This window comes from Perkinsus marinus (genome assembly GCF_000006405.1).
Source record: "Perkinsus marinus ATCC 50983 genomic scaffold scf_1104296944684, whole genome shotgun sequence".
NCBI classification, from domain to species: Eukaryota; Perkinsozoa; order Perkinsida; family Perkinsidae; genus Perkinsus; species Perkinsus marinus.
Window position 1 is genome coordinate 176487 of NW_003211319.1, and position 23132 is coordinate 199618.

At 44.6% G+C, this 23132-nt stretch overlaps 7 protein-coding genes across 7 annotated transcripts in view; 4 read left to right on the plus strand and 3 right to left on the minus strand.

The window, feature by feature from the left end:
- Positions 1-866: 866 nt before the first annotated feature.
- Pmar_PMAR015594 (hypothetical protein) lies at positions 867-1976 on the minus strand (the record flags this gene model as incomplete). Its single annotated transcript, XM_002780045.1, has 6 exons — positions 867-899; positions 1013-1084; positions 1311-1415; positions 1662-1754; positions 1807-1914; positions 1971-1976. 6 exons carry the CDS (start codon positions 1974-1976, stop codon positions 867-869), a joined length of 417 nt encoding a protein of 138 aa, XP_002780091.1.
- A 486-nt stretch (positions 1977-2462) lies between these two features.
- Pmar_PMAR015595 (hypothetical protein) lies at positions 2463-3266 on the plus strand (the record flags this gene model as incomplete). The annotated part of the gene is made up of 1 exon (XM_002780046.1): positions 2463-3266. One exon carries the CDS (start codon positions 2463-2465, stop codon positions 3264-3266), a length of 804 nt encoding a protein of 267 aa, XP_002780092.1.
- A 149-nt stretch (positions 3267-3415) lies between these two features.
- On the plus strand, positions 3416-6583 carry Pmar_PMAR015596 (gag/pol/env polyprotein, putative; the record flags this gene model as incomplete). The annotated part of the gene is made up of 1 exon (XM_002780047.1): positions 3416-6583. One exon carries the CDS (start codon positions 3416-3418, stop codon positions 6581-6583), a length of 3168 nt encoding a protein of 1055 aa, XP_002780093.1.
- A 273-nt stretch (positions 6584-6856) lies between these two features.
- Positions 6857-9370, minus strand: Pmar_PMAR015597 (hypothetical protein; the record flags this gene model as incomplete). Its single annotated transcript, XM_002780048.1, has 7 exons — positions 6857-6940; positions 6996-7113; positions 7459-7586; positions 8190-8268; positions 8508-8590; positions 8781-8873; positions 9290-9370. 7 exons carry the CDS (start codon positions 9368-9370, stop codon positions 6857-6859), a joined length of 666 nt encoding a protein of 221 aa, XP_002780094.1.
- Positions 9371-17271: 7901 nt separating this feature from the next.
- Positions 17272-17947, minus strand: Pmar_PMAR015598 (small GTP-binding protein sar1, putative). The gene has a single exon (XM_002780049.1). The coding sequence runs from the start codon at positions 17934-17936 to the stop codon at positions 17337-17339; it is 600 nt and encodes a 199-aa protein (XP_002780095.1). The 5' UTR covers positions 17937-17947; the 3' UTR covers positions 17272-17336.
- Positions 17948-18055: 108 nt separating this feature from the next.
- On the plus strand, positions 18056-19216 carry Pmar_PMAR015599 (glycine oxidase, putative; the record flags this gene model as incomplete). Its single annotated transcript, XM_002780050.1, has 1 exon — positions 18056-19216. The coding sequence occupies one exon, from the start codon at positions 18056-18058 to the stop codon at positions 19214-19216; it is 1161 nt and encodes a 386-aa protein (XP_002780096.1).
- Positions 19217-19668: 452 nt separating this feature from the next.
- Positions 19669-23132, plus strand: part of Pmar_PMAR015600 (hypothetical protein) — a gene marked incomplete at both ends in the record, with an annotated part of 4564 nt that continues 1100 nt past the window's right edge. The window contains 5 exons of the mRNA XM_002780051.1: positions 19669-19767; positions 20315-20438; positions 21287-21368; positions 22261-22384; positions 22528-22620. Of these exons, the coding sequence (XP_002780097.1) occupies positions 19669-19767; positions 20315-20438; positions 21287-21368; positions 22261-22384; positions 22528-22620 (522 nt within the window). The remainder of the gene's footprint in view (positions 19768-20314; positions 20439-21286; positions 21369-22260; positions 22385-22527; positions 22621-23132) is intronic.

The following is a 23132-nucleotide window of genomic DNA, read 5'->3' on the forward strand; positions in this document are numbered from 1 at the left end:
ATCAGCCGAAGTTGGCGGAAGAGCGGTATTCGAACTATACGGTGCCGACGTAGCACTAGCAGTTGATGATTCTTGCGTTTGCTCTCTAGTTGTTCCTTGAACTCGTCTCTTCAACGAATGTGGCAACGCTGGCCTCCTGTGGCTTTCCAGTGAGAGGCTACGTCGTGCAGTATCACTTCGTTCATCAGGCTCAACGCCTACGCAGAAGAAAGTTTCTAAGTGGCAATAGCCCAAATTTCTCGCCGGAATTACAGCATTCAAGTGGAAACTTCAATGCTCTGTCAATATGGGAGAGCGCAAATGAAATTGAATGATAACACTGTCATTGAAAATGACAGTCGATTTCAACAAAGCTCAGTGAGAGAAATGCAGCAAGCCTCGTTATCCCCAAACCCACATGTTCGCGGTATCCAATTCGCACTGCTGCAAACAGACAAGTTGTTGACAGTGTTCGTGAGCATATTAAAACCAACTCCATCTACTGCCTCGTGAGTCATCGGATTCATAACTTTTATCTCCCCCGTTGAATCGAATATCTAAACAGTACGCCATAAGCCATCCACCTATTGCATGCAAAGTTGTGATGACAGTTGGGCGTGGCACGGCAAGTATCAAATCAGTGAGCAACGGCTTACGAACAATTTACGAATTTATCACCGCGTACAGGCATCGTGCTATATCCGTTCCCCACACTGACGCCCAACATCCTCTAACGGCATACCACAACTTTTCGAATTCAGTTTTACTAACTTGATAAGAGCATATTGAACCTCATTCAAGTCCTCTTTCTCTTCCAGCACACACGAAAAATCAATGTTTCGTGTTGCCTTAAAAATGCCCTGGGAAAAAAGCCTAACAGCTTATTGCTACAGTGGTAAGCAATCGTAGAGCGCTACTATCTGATATGATTACAGTTTTATTATAAAGTAATAACACCACTATAAGAGATGAGGATGATATTCAAGTCATCAAGCTCTCTAAAGCTGTCTCATCAACAACAACCACAGCCTACCTTTTCCACGCCAATTGAGCCGAACAAGTTATCTTGGCACGCGTCATCAGCGAACATTTGCACATCGCATATCTCAAAACAACCATCTCCCTCAGGTCGACTGTAATTTCCAATAATCCAAATGTCCTTATTCCCCACCACCGCTGCTTCCCGCGGTATGCCAGCAACTGAACAACCAATTTCCTATCTCCGAACCTAAGACACTCTCCAACTTACTTTTCGCAATCACCAACAATATGCACGAAATGATGAGCAGGAAAAAGCTGATACAACAAGTGAACGCTCTCCTCCTCGTCACCTTCTTCGGATCGAAATCCAGATTTTCGCAGTAAATGTTGCTGGGCTCATACGCTTGCTTTACAGTTAAAGCACGTCCTTCAAAACGCAGGGCTCGAGATTGACACTGAAAACACATCAAAATACGACTCGGGATAAAAATCCCGAATTCGGAACAAATTACCCATGAAGTACGAACGATGTAAAACGTTTTCCCTCGCGATCAACACCATAATTCCTGTCGAACGAATTCAGCTGATGACCCAAACTTGAGGACGCACAGACCACGCCAGACGAAGGCGTGAGTAAGCGGTGGAAATTCGAATATGTATTTCTCTACAAGCTCCAGCACTGAGCTCATATTAATACTCACCAGACGCCACAAAAAGGATCCGGAGAACCGATAGCGATGAAGGACGAACTTCTTGTAGGATTCCTCATTGAATATCACATGTGCTTGGCACACCTGAGGAGGATGAAATTTTCATCGATTCCATAATCATCAGTAGTGACCTTACATCTCGATCCACGTCGAGTTTATCCTTCTGGGATTTCACATTCTTCTCCAGCTTTTCTAACTGTACGTTAACAGTGGATATTTGCTTCTCAAGTTTTCGCGCTTTTTTCTGATCCAGAAAAAACGGTAGAGTTAAATCGTGTGAATTACTCAACTTGTGGTCACTTTCATAGTTTATCGTATGCTGAGTATATGCAACTACACCGACTACAATTGAATCTATGCAACTACACCGACTACAATTGAATTTATGCAACTACACCGACTACAATTGAATCCATGCAACCACACCGACTAGCATTCAATTTATGCAACTATACCGACTACAAATAAATCTACGCAACCACACCGACTGCAATTCAACTCCGCTCACTACCAACTGATAGCAACCACTATCTACCCCAACGGCACTTATAAAAAACACCTTGCTCTGATAGAGTGGTTTGCCACAGTTTGTGATTCTTAAGTACCCTTTGTTGTGCGTAGTCGTGTGCGCACAGTATCTTGCGCAGTACTGATCGATTATCCATAGCTGTTCGGTATTGCACGCACGCACAGGTGGTACATATGTTATACCCCACTCTAAGTGGACTAGCGTTGCTAGTGAGCTTGACGGTACACACATTGCTACATCTGGTGCCCAGACCCAGGACCAACATGCCGTTCAAGCTCGAATCTGTATTGGAACCCTATTCTGGTGGTGAAAACGACTTCGCTCTTTGGCTGCAGGAGTTCGAGACGGTGGCCGAGGCTTCTAAGTGGACTATTAAGCAAAAGTCACAATATATCGTACTTTTTATGAAGGGCTCGGCCAAAGAGATCGCTAGGCAAGCCCTGGAGGAAGTTGAGGGCGATCCAGCTGGTGCCTATGCTCATGTGGTTAGGGCCCTGGATAGAGCGTACTCGCTCAAAACTCACGAGGCGTGGAAGCGTCTGACTCGCCGTGAGTGGCACAAGGAAGATAGTGTTGATGGTGTATTAGCTGAATTCCGCCGCTACCTTAGAGTGCTAGGGGTTACTACCACAGTGGCTGCTGAGAACATCCTTCGTGAAAGCCTGATTGCCACCCTGCCCGAAGACGTGCAGAAGGCCATCCGGGTGTTCGAGGAGGATGGGCGCCAGTTGCCTTTGGCTGATGTTGTTGCTAAGGCTCGAGCTCAGCTGAAGACTTACTCTGGTGAGAAGAAGCTTGCTGCGGGTGCTGTCACTGGTGGTCAATACTGTTATATCTGTAAGGCAACCGGCCATATTGCTGCAGAGTGTCGAGAGCGCGGAGCGACACGTCCTACCTCGAAGCCCAAAGGCAAGGGAAAGGGCAAAGGACCCCGATGCTATGCTTGTCAAAAGTATGGTCACATTGCAAGGGATTGCAAAAACAAACAGAGCAAGGCCGGTGCTGCTATTGAGAAGGATTTTGTGCAGGCAGAGCAGCCGATGGGCGGGGTTGTTCTGCATATGTAAAACGCCCACACTTACTCTGTAAGTTCAACGGTCATGAACATGCCGTTGATGTTGACACAGGGGCTGACTATTCATTAGTATCATCCAAGTTTGTTTCATCTTTGGGTCTTACAGTTCATCACGAGGTTTCCCCTGTACGGCTCAAAATGATGGATGCGGTTGGTGTCCTAACGACAACAGGTCAGGTGGATCTTCCGGTTATGTATCTAGCTAAAGATGGATGGGTTAAGGTGGTTCATACTTGTTATGTTGTTGATAAAATGGTATTTGGGTCTCTAGTACTGGGAGCTGATTTTGCGTCTCTCTACTGCCAGGGTATGACCTGGGATGAAGGTGGCCGCATAGCGGTCACTGCTGCCGCTGCTCGTGGCATCGACGAAGATGTACAGGCGTACAACTTGCCAGACATTCCAGGAGTACGCGTGCTAGAATACCCAAATGGCACCGTTGAGATTATCAGCATCGACTTTGTACTCTCTAAACGTTCCGATGAACCACAGTTTACTTGCCGATGGATATGGCGTGGAGGTGACCCTCCTGGTACGTTCTACAAGGCTAACAGAGGTGACTACAACCCGAAACTCACCGCACAAGAGGAGCTTAACTTGCGTGCTGAGACTGATAAGTTAATAACTAACGGCTGGGTGAAACCTTATGCTGGCAGGGTTCGTAATATTCTCCCATGGGTACTAGTGGCTCAACCCCATAAGCCTTCTACTCCACTCCGTATGTGCTTAGATTTTAGAGCTCTCAATAAGCACCTGGTGAGTGAGCCAGTACGGGACATCGTAAACTGTGTTGATACCTTACATCAGTGGCGTTCGGTTCGGCGTGGTTATACTCTCGATGTCATTAAATGCTATTATTGTATACGCATGTGTGAGAGTCTGTGGCCATATCTGTGTGTCATGATTAACGGTGAGATCTTCACCATGGTGGTTATGGGATTCGGAGTATGTATTGCGCCGAAGGTAGCCACGTCGGCCATCAGATGGTTGCTGATGAAAGTCCCCTACCCAATTTCATCATACCTCGACGATGTGGTCATCGAGGAGTCTGACCCTAATGTGGTTATCGCTGTGAATCAAAATGGACAGCTTCTCGAAGATCCACCATGTGTGACGGCTGTTCGAGACGCATTGGGTAATGGGCGTATGTATTGCAAGCCCACGATTATCATTGGGGCTAATAACAGTCGTGTGCTTGGGCTGAGTCTCCATAACGATGGTGGTGAGATATCATGGGCTCGTAGAGAGGATCTGTCTCTAGAGATCAATCTTGATGGAGATGAGGTGGTTACCAAAAGAGAACTGGCTGGTTGGTGTGGTAAGTTGACTGCCTTGGTCCCAGTAGCAAGCTGGTTACGACCTCATGTAAGTATGCTATTACGAGTGATCAGTGCTTTAGCTTGGGATAAACCGGTGGATGCGGTTTACCTGGATCTTGCTCACTATATTCAACAGAAGTTCAACTCTGAAGGGGATCCAGCTCGCGGCATATGGTACTGTCCCCGCCCAAGTGATGCCAAGGCATGGCATATTCATGCTGATGCGAGTTCAGTGGCTATGGGAGCTACTCTTTCCTACGAGCGTGACGATGGAAAGATCGTGCTTGTCCGTGATGCTGCTTGGCTACTAGATCGGCGTGGTGTTCTGCGGCACATTAATGTGACTGAACTGTGTGCCGCAACCCGAGCATTAGCTTGGGCAGCCCCGTTTATCGCGGGAGCGGTTTATCTACATGTTGATAATGAATGCGTTAGGAGTTGGATAGAGCGTTATCAAAGTGGCCAAACGGTGAAACGTGGAGGCTTATCGACTACCATTGTAGGCCGTCGTCTTCAAGCCATTGTTGATATCACTGAGCCGTTCAAGTCCTTCACTGTATGCCGTGTTGCATCTGATCAAAATCCTAGTGATATCCTAAGTAGATTAGACAGTAAATATACCTCTCTTATCGACTCTATTTGCTATGATAATAATAGCATGGATATTGAGGCCGACCTGTCATTGTGCGCTGGTGCTGCCATCAATGAGCCTTTGTTGAACGATGAGATGTTCTTGAACCTAGGTGAAGTCGTTGAAGGGCAATATGATGATGATGAGCTGTTCAAGGCCAGGCGGGCCTTGAAACATGGTCGGTTGTTACCTGAAGATGTTGAGCTAGACTTACAACAAGTCTACCGAGAACTCGAGATCGATGAGTATGACATCCTACGGCGGCGGTACATTGCTCCATACCAGGGTAAGGAAGTATGTGTTCCTGTTATTCCCGAGGGTATGAGAGTAGAGCTCATTCATTCAGTACATGGATTGTTGTGCCATGTGGGCCAGCGGCGAACCTTTGAGGCTATTACTAGTATAGCGTGGTTTCCTGGTATCATTGACCAAACCGCCGCGTGGTTGCAGAAATGTGATATCTGCAACAGGCGTACTCAGCCACTCATCATCAAACATGATATAAGTCTATTCAGCTCATCTGTCCTCTCTGAAGCTGAGCCATTCTCGGTTGTGAGTGCTGATATTGTTTACTTGCCCAAGGCGTACCTGAGTCAACAATGCGCTGTCTGTCGGTTTGCCTGTCTCATCGAGCTGGAGGGCGAGGACGCTGATCATATTCGTGATGCGTTTGAGGCATCCTGGCGGATTCTTGGCAAAAGACCGAAGATTCTACTGACCGACAACCAGACCGGTTTTCTGAGTTGTGACTTACCTGGAGTGTCCCGTGTCTTTACGGCGCCTAGGTCAAGTCAGTCGAACGGTATGGTGGAGTCTCTGCACCGCACGGTGCGTATGTGGACAAGGTCGGTCATGGCGGATGACAATGAGCTCGATATCGCGTCGGCGGTTGCCAAGGTCATGAGAGCTTACAATAACACGGTCCACAGTGTTACCCAGCGTATTCCTGCTGAGATGATGAAACTCGAGTCTACCGACGTTGAATGGCAGCGATTGATTGCCAAGTGCGTCGCTGATGCTGAGAGAAAGCTCGAGTCGTGTACATATCATGAATTATTCCCTGGCGCCATAGTGAGGATGCGTCAAGTGAATAAGTATGATAAGATTATTACTAAGACTATGGATATGCCATTCAGCGAGAAGCGATGGAGAGTCCTGGGATTCATCAGCAGCTCGCGTGGTTTGGTGACGACTTCTCCTAACGATGATTACGGCCTATTTCGAAAGGCTAAGATTATTTGTGATAAAGAAGTCAAAGTTGTCCATGTTTCGAGACTGACTCACTGCAAGCCTGGTGAAGTTGATGTGCAGGACCTGAGGCGAGCCATGCGCCGCATGACTCGTGATAGTCCGCAGTGAGTACGTGATAGCTGGTTTGTCCTAGTTATTCGCTTAATTTTATAGTTCTTCATTCTGTGGCAGGAGGGCGAATGCTCTGATAGAGTGGTTTGCCACAGTTTGTGATTCTTAAGTACCCTTTGTTGTGCGTAGTCGTGTGCGCACAGTATCTTGCGCAGTACTGATCGATTATCCATAGCTGTTCGGTATTGCACGCACGCACAGGTGGTACATATGTTATACCCCACTCTAAGTGGACTAGCGTTGCTAGTGAGCTTGACGGTACACACATTGCTACACACCTCTTACAATTTTCCCTCGACTCTGCAACGCCGACATTTGAGCTTCCAACTCGTATTTCCGGACGTACAGTTTACCCTGACAGTATAAACCATTAAAAACATTTCTGTGATGAAGGGTTTCCTATTCCGACCTGTCCCAAGAAGTTGCGTACCGCACCTTGGTAATCTCGTGCTAATGCAACCTCGCAAACAACAGGCTGATTCGGATCCCGCCCAGCTAGTTCTTCGGCAGGCATGTCGCCCACCAACCTAAGGTAACGGGACACTGGCGTCGGACTCCCTCAGCTGCTCAGCTCAAAAGTTTTCTCGCTATATTATGAAAATGTACACACAAGTGTACAAAAACCAATGAGCATCCTCCCCAAAATCTCAGAATTTCTATATTATCACCAACACATGTAGATGACCATATCGAATCGAACGTTTTCACATGCTTTCAGTATTGGAGTAGTTTCACGACCCGTTCTACGTGAAGTGGCGTAATACTCTGTGAAAATGCGTGGTCGTGAAATATTTTTCACAAGTGTTTTTCATGACTCCATCATAGGCAGCCGCATTTCCATATCGACAGAGTTGATCCTTCCTTCAACCCACCTTTCAAAGTGCTCCTTCAATTTGTCAGCATATCGGTGATGTTCTTCCGGACTATTCCCCAACTGTCTGGGCAAACCCATAACGTGAATTGCATAATCACTAGGAGTTGTGTTGTTCTTTCTTTGTTGCTAAAACAGCGGAAAAATAATCGATAATTTTCCCTCATCTTTCCTACTTTCACAACTTTTTTGATGTGGATAATATTAAACACTACCGCAAAGATAAGCAATAATCCAATTGCCGCTGAAAAAGTTGCATAAACTTCCCGCGCGCCACAAAATTCCTCCGTTACATGCATCCAATCCTCCATACAAGGGCGTTCTATCTCGCAATAACACTTCCGATCCAGGATTCAACTTTCTGTATGGGACCTAAAATTTCCCACAAATTTCCTCAGCAATTTTTCCCATCATATCACTTACGTAAGTAACATCAGCACATAACTCGCCGAATCTCCCACACTCCCCGATATTTCCAATCGAAGTTTTTAGCATCAAATTCGCCCCAACTCCAGCCAGGTCTCCCTGAGCCGACTTATGCAATAAAGGCGTCGCCATAAACGCCATCACCTGAAACTCGGAATCTCCGAAAACGGAAAAATTTACTTTTTTCCTTACCAGTAAAACAATGCCGAGATATAATAGAAAATCAAAGTAAAGTTGAATTCCAACACCGAATTCTCCCTGAAAAAATGCTGTTGAAAAGACAGATCCAAACTATTCACGCCCTACCATATCAGCACGAGAGGTCCCCCAAATCGACCGCCACGCGTATGTATCCTTTTCACGATCTCGTACCGTACACGATGTTCTGAGACAAAATTCATCAACCCTTGCGTCTACAAATCGGCCTGCCGCAAAAAGTGAATAAGAAAACAGCAAAAATATGGTTGTATCAATAAGGTGATGACCTGAGTCCTCTGAGTGCGGCGATATTCTTAATACCAAACCAGCCGCAAATATTCCAACACATACATCGGAAATAGTCTCAACATTCGGCCACACATAGACACCAGCTCTATATTATTTCCAATTTCCCCCATTTATTACACCATAAGATGACGTTTAGCGAGACCAACATCAGCACGAGAGACTTCTTTACCGTTTTCCAACGGAGTGTTCGCCGCGTACACCTGAGAAATATCTTAGGTTACTGCGCGTAAGATACATTTTGGGTCCACCAGGAGGATGCATGCAAAGTTGAGATATTTGAATTCATTCTAATAAGACACAAGACGAGCAAGGATGAGAAATCCCAGTTAACTGCGTGTAAGATGTCCTCAAATTACGGTATAGAACATAAATTGTATATCAAGCTCTTACCGATGGTGACACGCTGATAGGAGCCACTTGTGCTGTACTGACTACTGGTAAGGTACTGTTCGTCTGCGCTTGTTGAATAACCACCTGGAAGCACTGATATATCGATCAATACGATTAGACGTAAAGATGGTATTAAAATCATTAGTACGAGGGGAAATTTTTCGCTGTGATGATGGGAGATAATAAATAAAATAGGAACGCAATTTTGGTAAAGCCATATATTTCTAATGAAAGTGAGTTTGTCTACACCATCATAAAACTGCTACCAATCAATCACTTGCGCACATGGCCAACTACATGTGTTGTTGACAATATGAAAATTCTGAGGAGATTTTGAGAACGTCTTTTTGGTTTCTGTACACTTCTACCCTAATTCGCATATCGACTCCCGAGCTCAGCTACAGACAGACAGTGCAGAGCTGCAACTCACGATACACTTTCTAATTCGGTAAGGGAAAAGACCAACATCGAACCAGCTATCAAACCAACAATGGGAATAAACTGCTTACCGGTCCCTCCTCCGCTGGAGCATTAGACCATCTACTGCTCATTAACTCATCAACTTTAAGACGGTCATTGGAGTCCGCCATTTCTAACTTCTTGAGTGAGACGGACAAGTGGAAGAATTGAAACTGCGCCGTTGAAGTAGCGCGCGCCATAAAATTGTTGTTATTATGGATCTGTCACGCGCCACAAAATCCCATCATTATATTTTCGGGGTAAATCCTCATTTCTAAACTGCAGAATTTTGCCCAACGGTCGAGAATGGACGACGATTTATCATCACTTTGCCATTCTCGCAGTAACCGATACCAAGCCTCGACCAGCTCTGCCTATACTCGTATACCCCTCAGCGGGTGCTTTGGAGTTTGATAGGGTTTCTCTCCGTTGATGCTGCCTGTTTAGCTACTTACTAGCGTTGTTTTCTATAGGCTGTTACCATGTGCATGCCTGCTGTATCATACCCTTTCGTTATCAGATTCTAAGTAGAAGCATATAGGTTGTGTTGAATTCTGCCTTCTTTAATGTCTGAAACAGTTGCATCACTATTTCACAGGTCTACCAATCTTCCTCCTGCGAAATCGGATTCATTTTCGCGAGAGAGTCGCACTTAAACGAATTTGCAAATCAGGTCTCAAGCATCGAGAGCTCGTAGGTTAAACACGACTATATACGAGAATATAGATTCCCTTTGGCGCATATCAGACCAGTTCTCTTCGGTACATTCCCATTCCGTACAGTTTGGTAAGTTCGATTCCAACTGTACCCTCTGAGATGCTGGAAACATGACATTTCGACTTTGTTAGTGAATCGGCCATTGAGATAACGCTACACTGGATATAATTGCGGTATTGGGTATATGCTTGCGTATTGTAAGTGTCATCCTTAGCACACACCAGCCTATTTTGTTGATAGGCAGAATCAACAGCCTATAATCACTCTCTACTTTCCCCGCTTCTCATTGTAGGAGACCACTCGCTTCCATATACGCTATATACGGTTTTATGCTATATCGAGCGATGTAGGTGACAAGTGTCATAAGTATGATCACGGGTGAGGCCACCTCACGTTACAGTAACGACTCGTTACTGTAACGTTACTAACGAGCATTGACCCAATCAACGTCAAATGCGCTTCTTTGAGAATAGCTCTGAAGAATCTCAGCCTCTTTCGAAACATGTCGTGGGAGGAGTCTACGTTTGCTGGGGTTGAGGTTGACCAGAACCGAAATGAGGGCTCGCCACAAGCAGCACAGAGACTTCGTTACTAGTAGAAGATCACTACGAGAGCCGCCTAAACAAGACGGGTGCTTTCCACATCTCAACGAGCGTCGGTGCGGAATAGCAACGCCACCGGTGATCGAGTCTGGGTCCAGTCGCGTGACGTAATGAAAAATTATCGAAAAAATGGAAATCGAAGAAACAATGGCATTGCTTTCAACGCGAAATCGATTTCAATACGAAATGCGACGCCGCGCACGGTCGACCGACCGATGCTTGCTCCCGGGACTGGCGGGCTGGGTTGAAATAGATCCCCAACGGCTAACGCCGTCTGCTTTCGTAATGCCGCGGCGACACTCGCTCGCACTGGCCACTTCATAAGGATGGTGGACGCGCCGTGGATGATACGCATGTGTGCCATAAAGGCGCACTGTGTCACGCGCCCTTCATATCTGTATTTAACTTGTGTTAACTTGTTAACCCTTATTAGTTATTTAGTTAAGCCTTATTAGTTAGCCCTTATTGGCAGTAGTAGTGCTAGTCACAGGACCACTAGTTGAAACAGTAGTAGTGCTGGTCCCAGGACCACTAGTTGAAACAGTAGTAGTGCTGGTCCCAGGACCACTAGTTGAAACAGTAGTAGTGCTAGTCACAGGACCACTAGTTGAAACAGTAGTAGTGCTGGTCCCAGGACCACTAGTTGAAACAGTAGTAGTGCTGGTCCCAGGACCACTAGTTGAAACAGTAGTAGTGCTAGTCACAGGACCACTAGTTGAAACAGTAGTAGTGCTAGTCACAGGACCACTAGTTGAAACAGTAGTAGTGCTAGTCACAGGACCACTAGTTGAAACAGTAGTAGTGCTGGTCCCAGGACCCCTAGTTGAAACAGTAGTAGTGCTAGTCACAGGACCACTAGTTGAAACAGTAGTAGTGCTAGTCACAGGACCACTAGTTGAAACAGTAGTAGTGCTAGTCACAGGACCACTAGTTGAAACAGTAGTAGTGCTAGTCACAGGACCACTAGTTGAAACAGTAGTAGTGCTTGTCCCAGGACCACTAGTTGAAACAGTAGTAGTGCTAGTCACAGGACCACTAGTTGAAACAGTAGTAGTGCTAGTCACAGGACCACTAGGTGAAACAGTAGTAGTGCTGGTCCCAGGACCACTAGTTGAAACAGTAGTAGTGCTGGTCCCAGGACCACTAGTTGAAACAGTAGTAGTGCTAGTCACAGGACCACTAGTTGAAACAGTAGTAGTGCTAGTCACAGGACCACTAGTTGAAACAGTAGTAGTGCTGGTCCCAGGACCACTAGTTGAAACAGTAGTAGTGCTGGTCCCAGGACCACTAGTTGAAACAGTAGTAGTGCTAGTCACAGGACCACTAGTTGAAACAGTAGTAGTGCTAGTCACAGGACCACTAGTTGAAACAGTAGTAGTGCTAGTCACAGGACCACTAGTTGAAACAGTAGTAGTGCTGGTCCCAGGACCACTAGTTGAAACAGTAGTAGTGCTAGTCACAGGACCACTAGTTGAAACATTAGTAGTGCTAGTCACAGGACCACTAGTTGAAACATTAGTAGTGCTGGTCACAGGACCACTAGTTGAAACATTAGTAGTGCTGGTCACAGGACCACTAGTTGAAACATTAGTAGTGCTGGTCACAGGACCACTAGTTGAAACATTAGTAGTGCTGGTCACAGGACCACTAGTTGAAACATTAGTAGTGCTGGTCACAGGACCACTAGTTGAAACAGTAGTAGTGCTGGTCACGGGACCACTAGTTGAAACATTAGTAGTGCTGGTCACGGGACCACTAGTTGAAACATTAGTAGTGCTGGTCACAGGACCACTAGTTGAAACAGTAGTAGTGCTGGTCACGGGACCACTAGTTGAAACATTAGTAGTGCTGGTCACGGGACCACTAGTTGAAACATTAGTAGTGCTGGTCACGGGACCACTAGTTGAAACAGTAGTAGTGCTGGTCACGGGACCACTAGGTAGTCTCTAGGACTGGGTAGTTATTAGGGACAACGACGGGTTGACCATTATCTGATGGGAGGCAGATGAGTAGTTCTCGGAGAGCTGGTCTCCAATCTTGCCAACACATGCTGATACTAACACTACACCCAAGCGTTATAGACTCTATACTATAGAGGAGACACTAGTAATCATCACAAAGGTTAGAAAGATGACCTGATCGTCTATGCAAAGTTTCTCGACCGCAAAGGTCAACAGGAAAAGGCCGAATTGTCGATGCTGCAAGCTACTCTGATCATCTTCTTGTTCGGGTTAGGAGCCATGGTCTTCAGTAGGGAGGATTCGTAGAAGTAGTGTTGAGATATATGCTCGCTTTCCTTAGCTGAGCTCTGGAGTTTCCTAAGAAAAGCACACATGAACTTGGCTGTGAGTGCACAGAAACCCATCGAAATTTGCCGAGATCCACGAAAGCATATTACGCAAAACACCACGATGATTGGGTCCCCCTATCCCACATGGTGCTCTACTGGTTGAAACTAAACACTACAGCATATTACCGAGACATCAGTTTATCCGAATTGGTGTTGCATCAGGCGTGCATAATGTGTCAACACATCAACTACATCTCTGTCCGACTCGTCTCGAGCGGCAATTTCCCTCCGCAATGCTTCTAGTATTTCCATCACTTCTTGTCTCAAAGCGGAAACGGCCGTGGATGTCTCCAGTCTAGGATGACTAATCTTCTACTCGGCGTCGTCTACCGTGTTTTTTCTCAGGTTGAATCTCCCAGGAATTCGCAAGTTGATAGTATCAGCAGACTCTCACAGCAATTTATAGTAAGACAGTCATATCGAGTCAATCGTACGTTTACGTGATATCGGGATTTCCGGCGATTGCTACCACGAGTTAGAACATCGATGAAGCGATTATAAACTACCATAACTCATGAATATCGTCAGGAGCGAAAATTTCACTCGTATTTTGTCAATTTGGTCATCTATTTTAACGGTCGATCAGGGGCCAACAACAGACAATTGAAGTACTACCGATGCATCCTCTCGTCGATGATGTTCATTTTCCTATGTAGTCCAGCCTGAGCTAATTCCTCCCTTTCCTTTATGTCCTTCAGAAGTGACTCTAACTTTCTGTCGAAAACCTCTGTCGCGACGTTCCTGGAATTGGTCAGTTTTTCGGTACCGTAATATCTTCAAATTACCGCAGTCTATCATTCTCGAGTTCGAACAACTTCTCGTCAAATCTAGCGAATCTCTGCTCGACTCTGAGGTACTTCAACACGTTATCTAACATTACTCCTACAGTAAGAGTTCTACCGAGATTCGAAAGAATTGAGCTCTCGACTCCGCTCCGCTAGAGCAACCAACTGCTTTTCATGCTGACTACAAATCCTTTGCGTTTCCACGACGATTCGGGACAGTTTATCAAGACGCTCTTCTGTAACAGTCTGAAAAGATATCCTCAGGTTTTCTAGTAATCTTGATCGCACCTCCATTCGGCGGGTCACTCTGAACATTTCTGTCTCGATTGCATCTCCAATACGATCCATCGCCGTTCGAATTTTAGCATCACATAAACGTTCTATGCTCGCCTCGAGACGTCCTCGTTGAGACAGTTCATCAGCCATTGCTGACTCTAGGGAGGCTAGCTGCTCCTGAACGCGTCTCCGCTCAGCCATCGTTGAATCCTCTGGCGTTTTGAGAGCCGAGAATAGATGAGGTAGTGAGTACTGCGCTGGTGATGTCATTGTAGAGCCGATTCTGCTGATGAGGCTATTTAACAACTCAGCTCAACATGGATATGCAGTTGAGCCCTTATTATAAGCTTATTACTGAGCTAACTTCCTCATTCACTGATAAACGAACGACTCATGCGAGTTCACGCTCTGAACCGATATCCCTACTCGCGCACGTGTGAAATATTACATCTCTGGCATAGCGGACCCTGCCGGAAGATTGATCTATAAATGGTATAGTTCTCTGGCGTATCGACCCCATTCGGCGAATAGTTATCCTACTGGTATAGTTTTCTGGCATATCGGCCCCATTCGGCAAATAGATCTCTTAATGGTATAGTCCTCTGGCATATCGGCCCCATTCGGCAAATAGATCTCTTAATGGTATAGCTCTCCGGCATATCGGCCCCATTCGGCAGATAGATATCCTAATGGCATAGTCTTCTGGCATATCCGCCCCATTCGACAAATAGATCTCTTGCACAGTGGCTTCACTCGAGAAAAAGATTTCTGAGTGATATAGTCCTCTAGAATGTTGCCACCATTCGGCAGACAGACCTCTTTATAGTGTAGTCCACTGGAATATCGGCCCCATTCGGCAAATAGATCTCTCAATTGTATAGTCCTGTAGCATATCGGCCCCATTCATCAAACAGATCTCTTAATGGTTTAGTTCTCTGGCATATCGGCCCCATTCGGCAAATAGGTCTGGCATATCGGCCCCATTCGGCAAATAGATCTCTTAATGCTATAGTCGTCTGGCATATCGGCCCCATTCGGCAAATAGATCTCTTATTGGGATAGTCCTCCGGCATATCGGCCCCATTCGGCAAATAGATCTCTATAGTCTTCTGGCATATCCGCCTCCACTCGAGGAATAGATTTCTGAGTGATATAGTCCTCTGGAATGTTGCCACCATTCGGCAGATAGACCTCTTAATGGTGTAGTCCTCTGGCATATCGGCCCCATTCGGCAAATAGATCTCTTGATGGTATAGTCCTCTGGCATATCGGCCCCACTCTGCAGATAGATATTCTAATGCCATAGTCTTCTGGCATATCCGCCCCACTCGACTGATAGATCTCTAAAGGGTATAGTCCGCTTGCACAATGGCTTCACTACAGGAATAGATTTCTGAGTGATATAGTCCTCTGGCATGTTGGCACCATTCCGCAGATAAACCTCTTTATGGAGTAGTCCTCTGGCATATCGGGCCCATTCGACAAATAGATCTCTCAATTGTATAGTCCTCTGGCATATCGGGCCCATTCGGCAAATATATCTCTTATTGGGATAGTCCTCTGGCATATCGGTCCCATTCGACGAATAGATCTCTTGCACAGTGGCTTCACTCGAGAAAAAGATTTCTGAGTGATTTGGTCCTCTGGCATGTTGGCACCATTCGGCAGATAGGCCTCTTCATGGTGAAGTCCTCTGGCATATCCGCCCCATCCGGCAATTAGATCTTTCAATTGTTTAGTCCCCTGGCATATCGGGCCCATTCGACAAAAAGATCTCTCAATTCAATTGAGTCAATTGTATAGTCCTCTGGCATATCGACATCATTCGGCAAATAGATCTCTTAATCGTATAGTCCTCTGGCATATCGGCCCCACTCGGCAGATAGATATCCTAATGCCATAGTCTTCTGGCATATCCGCCCTATTCGACAGATAGATCTCTAAATGGTAGTCCGCTTTCACAATGGCTTCACTAGAGGAATATATATCTGAGTGATATAGTCCTCTGGCATGTTGGCACCATTCGGCAGACAGACCTCTTTATGGAGTGGTCCTCTGGCATATCGGCCCCATTCGGCAGATAGACCTCTTTATGGTGTAGTCCACTGGCATATCGGCCCCATTCGGCAAATAGATCTCTCAACTGCATAGTCCTCTAGCATATCGGCCCTATTCATCAAACAGATCTCTTAATGATTTAGTTCTCTGGCATATCGGCCCCAATCGGCAAATAGGTCTGGCATATCGGCCCCATTCGGCAAAAAGATCTCTTAATGGTATAGTCGTCTGGCATATCGGCCCTATTCGGCAAATAGATCTCTTATTGGGATAGTCCTCTGGCATATCGGCTACATTCGGCAAATAGATCTCTATAGTCTTCTGGCATATCCGCCTCCACTCGAGGAATAGATTTCTGAGTGATATGGTCCTCTGGCATGTTGGCACCATTCGGCAGATATGCCTCTTTATGGTGAAGTCCTCTGGCATATCGGCCCCATTCGGCAAATAGATCTCTCAATTGTTCAGTCCCCTGGCATATCGGGCCCATTCGACAAGTAGATCTCTCAATTGTATAGTCCTCTGGCATATCGGGCCCATTCGGCAAATAGATCTCTTATTGGGTTAGTCCTCTAGCATATCGGCCCTATTCATCAAACAGATCTCTTAATGATTTAGTTCTCTGACATATCGGCCCCATTCGGCAAATAGATCTCTCAATTGTTTAGTCCCTTGGCATATCGGGCCCATTCGACAAATAGATCTCTCAATTGTATAGTCCTCTGGCATATCGGGCCCATTCGGCAAATGGATCTTTTATTGGGTTAGTCCTCTGGCATATCGGCCCCATTCGGCAGATAGATCTCTAAATGGTATAGTCTCCTAGCATAGCAACGTCACGCGCCACAGAGCTACTCGCCCTCACAGCCTTGTGAAACTAATTTCGTTGAGTCCTCAAATTATGACGATTCAATCCGAATTAAGAGCGTACATAACAAAGTCCGCGAATATATGAGGCGTCGAAACCCGCCTCCATGACGTCGTAATAGACACAGTCCCACTGTGACGCCTCTCACAGTGGGACTAACTCTTCTAATAGTCAAGCTCACCTGTTGCGCGCCATATGCTTCTCCACTATCATTGGCCGAAAACCAAACGAAAATGACAAACTAAGTTCTAAAAACTTCGATTCGTTATTCAGTCAACGTGACGCCAGATAGAAACCCCACTGTGAGGCACCAGCGCAGCCCGTAGCTCCTCTTTAACCCGAGAAATCACCATTAACCAACCAGAACAAGACCGACTGAAAGGTATACTAGTTGAAAACAGTACAGATAAATCGCTTCGGGAAAACCTTTTTCCCCTTCACTCAATCCAAGAACTCGGACAACCACCTGAAACCTTCAGCGTAGCCCATCCTCTTCACAACAGAGCACATGAAGACCTCAACAGGTCTAATCCCTGCCTCCTGAGCGTTCTTCACCATCTGCTTATTGATGTCCTTACCAAAGGTAGTATGAGAGTACAAACCCAAAGACTGTCGCAGTTCTTCTTCACTCGCCGCGGTTCGGACGTCTATTTTGTTACCGAGAACAACAATAGGAACGTTCTGAAGCTCAGGGCTCTCCATGAGGTGTCTGAGCTCTTCAGCAGCCTCGGGGAATCTAGTACGGTCGGCAGCATCAACCAAAAAAATAATGCCGTCAACAGTAGCATAGTAATCTTTCCAGATTCTCCTCGCTGTTTCATGACCACCCAAATCGAAAGTGCGGAATCTTATTTTACCGATAAGCAACTCCTCAGAACAAGGATGCAATGTGGGTACATGAGTGGCCACCTTGTCATCTTTGAGCATGTGCAATAGAGTGGTCTTACCCGCATTGTCGAGGCCCAAAAAGAGGATCTTGGCGTTTTTATGAGATAAGCCAAGCCAATTCAGCGTATCCCAGAACCAGTTTACGATGAACATTTAATCTTCTCAAAAAAGAAGAAGGAAATACCTGATTTACAAGGAGCTAGTTCAGATGAGTTAGTCCGAGCTGACGCGGAATCTGACAGTCTCGCGCGCCCATATAATCGATTCGGACCATGATCGACTCTGTCCGTAACTTACCTGGTGGGTTGTCCTACTGGCAAACGATCACTAAGAAGTTGGTCAATCCCCCCCTGGTCGAAGATGCGTCAGTGTTATCTTATTCGTATCTCGTCATTGGAGCTGGTTTGACCGGTATCGCTACTGCCCTTCATCTCGGTTCTGCTGGTCACAACGTCCTTGTGGTAGAAGCGGGTCCCCGCACAGCTTGGCGAGCTTCTGGTCGTAATGGTGGTCATGTGTGGCCTAGTAGTCATGCTCATGCTAGTGAGGGTGGTCACGACAAGTTACGGTTCGAAATGCAAGGCGCGGAAATGATTTCTGATGTGTGTACAAGAAAGATACGAGGGAGTTGTGAATTGGCGTGCTCGTATGAAGAATCAGTTGAACAACTCCAGCTTGCTAGCGTTCCCAAGTTGGACGGTGTGCAGATCCTCACGGGTGACGCTGGTTGGCACCTTGCAAATCTCAAAGCGAATCAGGACGGTTACGGTGGAATATTACAGCCTAACACAGCAACGGTCAATCCAGTCGAGTTAGCGAATATCTTATGTTCACGCGCATTAGATACAAATAAGGTCCATTTCATGTTCAACAGTGTGGTGAAGAGTATCTCAAAAGATTCCCCCACAATCGTGCTCGAGGATGGTCGTCAACTCACAGCGAAGAATTCAGTGATTGTCTGCACTAACGCTTTTACGGGATTGCTATTACCCGAATTGGCTGGTAATTTCATACCAAAACTCAGCCAAATCGTAGCCGTTCCTTGCGAAGATGAAGATCCTCGACTGCTAGAGTGTACTCTTGCTGCTGCAAACGATACTCTGTATATATCAAGACCGGTGCCTCAAAGGATATTAATTGGTGGTGAAGATATAGCCAATCTCGACAACTACCTTCGGGAGCATACAATAGGAGATATGCCAAATGATTTGGGCGAAGAGTGGTATGAATATCTTTGCATAACGCCTGACGGTCGACCTCTGGTGGGCCCTGTTCCTGGTCGACGAGATGTGCTTATCTGTGCTGGTTACAACGGTAATGGACTACCGTTGTTTTATGAATGCGCACGAGCTGTGGCGCTATATGCTAGTGGAAGAAGTGACGAAGTTGCGGTATGGATTCGTGATTATGCGAGTCCGGATAGGATATTCTGATGGCTTATGGTTTGTTATGTGTTTCTCATTATTAATTTTATGTGTTGTCAATTTAATTGGTAAAAGAATTTTTTTTCTCGAAAATTCTTCCCTGTTGGAAAAATGACGAAGTTACGGTATGGTTTTGCAGATTTGAATGCGGATTGGGTTTGGATTCTGACGGCGATTGGTTTGCTATAGGTTTCTTATTATGAATTTAATGTGTCGTTGACAATCAGGTTGTTGAAAGAAAAGTTATTCGGAAATTTTTTTCCGAAAAAAATACGAACTACCAAAAAAATGCCAAAAAAATTGAATAATTTGCGGTATGGTTTTTTTCGGATTATGCAAGACAGCAAAAATACTTGCCAAAAAGCGCTGATTTTATTATAAAATTTCCTATTTTTCCTCTGAATATTTTCGTAAATTTCTTCTATCTTGGTTACAACAGTATTTTCCCTGCGTTTTCTTGGATGCAATCAGCGACCAAACCCATCCGTGATATGAAACGCAACGATGACCTCGTTGGAGTGGAAGTTACGGCAAAACACATATTTGGGTTTAATTCGAGGGTAGGTCGCAGTGTTGGAGGAATATATATTCGCTTCCCTCAGCTGAGCTCGGGAGGTTCCTCACGAGTGTATGAAATTTAAGTTGTTTTCCACTGCAGCATGAGAATATGCACATGTACGTGCTGATGACGATAAGAGAATTCGATTTTTTTTTCAAAAATTTTCGTTGGTTTTTCATGCACTTTCACCCCAATTCGTGTGTAAATTTTCACAACGTAGCTTTGGGAACTCAGCAGCTAAGGAAACCAACATATCGTCAATGTTCACAGTTCACTAAAGTATGACTCTATTTCGGTGCAGTTCAAATGGAATGTGTGTGGGGGGAATATTCACATCGTTAAGTACATGTGTTGGTGACCATTATGCAATTGCAAATTATGGGAAATTGTAATTAAATTTGAGGGAATTCTTATTGGTTTCTTTACACTTGTATTCAAGTTTCCGTGATTGATGATAAAACTCCCGAACTGAGCTGAGTAAAGCCAACATATATTCCTCCTCCAGCACTGCATATCATCAGGAATACGAATATATTATATTTTCGCAGGTCCGCAATCATCCGATTTTCGTAGACGAAGTTACGGTAGCATATGCGGCTGCTCACTACGTGATTATTCATAATACCGAGACCAACACTCAAAAGCTTCTACCAAATCACAGTGGTTCTATTGGTGAGTATTGAAGTTTCCTTCTAGTGATATAAAGAAAAACATATTTCATAATTCACATCGCGAAATTCACAGGTGGAAAACGCGTAGAACACCTATGGTGTTTTCCGATCACGGTGTATTATCTGTTATTATTAATGATGTTATTGATACAGATATCACTATTATATAGATATGGATATTGAATAATAATGTTATATAACTATCCACCTTCACTATATTATTGCCTATATAATTTATATATAGGCAGGCAAATATTGCAAATATATTGCCTATATATAGGCAATATATATAGGATATTTATATATATATTTAAATGTCTATATTGGAGTTTCACCACCCTAGTGATATGAAAAACACTAACGAAAAACATATTCCACGACTACTGCATATCACCGCGGATTTCGCCGTTTTTACCGAGTTCTAAGCCACTTCACGTAAAGCGGGCGAAACTCTATTATAAATAAAAATGTATGAGGTAATATAAAACTTGAGGTACTATAGCATTATTATAACCCCTTTTATTGATGTATGGTATCATTTTATATAATTATTAATATTAATAAGTATGATATCATGATATTTAATTCACTTCATATCGCGTTTTCCACAAGGAGTATTACACCACTTCACGTAATACGGGTGAAACTCTAATGAGTGCGAAATAAATGTTGATTGTTTTGACTGGGTGAGATTTCACAATTCGAATTTTTGCATTGAGTGGAAAAATTATGTACCAGTTGAATTGTCTTGAAAAATCGTTAAATTAGGAATGCAACGTGATATTTCACATAACTTTACGTGAAATATAACACGTGATATTTAACGTAAAAATGGAATATTTCATTCAGGAGTGACATGTTTGGCACTGTGTCCGGAGAACAGATATTTAGCGGTCGCAGAAAGCTTCCTCGTCAATCGCCAACAAGAAAGGTGGGTCTGGAAAAAATTTTCACGGAAAAGTAGAAAGAAGAAAATTTTAATCGGAAATTCGAAACTATTTTGATACGCTGATTTGCATTTCTCCGTTGTTGTGGTATACACGAATTTGCATTCATCTCGTTGGATGAGAAATAGTAGTTTCCCATTTTTGTTGCTTATTGGATTTCCACCCGTGATGTGAAAAACATATTTCACAATTCACTCGACGGAAAACAACTGTATTATCGGTCGTGGAAATATACACGTCTTATAGAAGTATTAATTTACAAGAAGTATTACATAACTTCACAATAACGAGTGAAACCTCATTGATCAATTTCAGAGGGCCAGAACTTGGTACGCCGCAAACTCCTATTGTAACGATATACGATTTGCATACTCCCAGTGGTGTGGTGAAGAAACGTCGCGTTATTAATATCACTCCAAAATATGTTGGCGAATCTGAGGTGAGTTTCATAGAAATCTTCGCTGTGCGTAGATGCTAGTGAAAAGGGTATCTCGTAGTTGGGGGGAAGTGAGAGAAATCTTGTATGGTGTTTGGAAGTTTTGAGAGAATTAATTGTAGCTGTATTGGTTGCATAAGATGTCTCGAATTCATTGTAGCTGTATTGGTTGCATAAAATCTTCGAAATCAATTGTAGCTGTATTGGTTGCATAAAATGTCCCAAATTTTATTATAGCTGTATTGGTTGCATAAAATTCCCCAAATTAATTGTAGCTGTATTGGTTGCATAAAATCCCCCAGATTAATTGTCGCTGTATTGGTTGCATAAAAGTTCCCTCTCCCTCCTCAATTTCAGGCTGCCTCCAAGCATCCTTCTAATCCGCGTTCACCATGGTCGACCTCGGGCTGTGTCACTGGAATGTCATTTCCATCTGATAGCAATTCTCTCATTACTGTTGCTGTCACTCCCACTCCCACTACTACCGCGATGGGTACCTGGATTGCAAATTGGTGTTTGGATAAAGTCCCAGTTGGTGCCTCGAGACTACTTGCATGGTCTAAGGTGAGGAGTTCAGCTCATGAATATTCTGACTGTGTGATTTTTAAGATTTTTCCGCGAAATTTGTGAATGTTTTTGAGATTTTATAGAATCACTAACGCACGTGGAATTTTTTCGTCGATCGAAAAGGAAAGTTTTCTTTGCAGATAGCAGCACCGGTAGCGGCAGCAAACAAGAGAATGTCCATCAGAGGGCTGTCTGCAGAAGGTTCGGTGGTCGCGGGGACGCGGTTCCCGTCAGTAAGCGAGAGGTCTCGGGTTCGATCCTCGCAATGTGCTCATTCATAATATTGGGGTTTCGCTCGTTAATTGTGAAGTGGTGTAATACTCCACGTAAATTATAGAAAGTATATGTTTCCGCGACCGATAAGTGTGAAATATGCTTTTCATGGAAGTTTCACCCGTGATATGGAAAACACTAGTAAGGAATATTTTTCGCGACTACTGCAAGTGCTAATATCGCGTTTTTAACAGAGTATTACGCCACTCCATGAAAAACGGGTGAAAATATAATGTTTTCTAAATCGGATAACAAAATTTTGGGGAGCTTTTCGTTGGTTTTTGTACACTTCTACCTCAAGGCGTGCATAAATTCTCATAATATAGCTTGAGAGCTCTCGAGCTCAATAGTTGAGGAGAGTCAAAACATATTCTAATGTTTTACATTCATGAATGAGAATTTCTCCCCAGGCTGGTGATGACGCGATTGCGGTTGTCGATGAGGTTGCGTGTCACCCCACAGATAGTAGCAT

Excerpts from the sequence above, each read along its gene's own strand:
- Pmar_PMAR015598 (XM_002780049.1), bottom strand. The coding sequence starts at position 17,936 with ATGTTCATCGTAAACTGGTTCTGGGATACGCTGAATTGGCTTGGCTTA.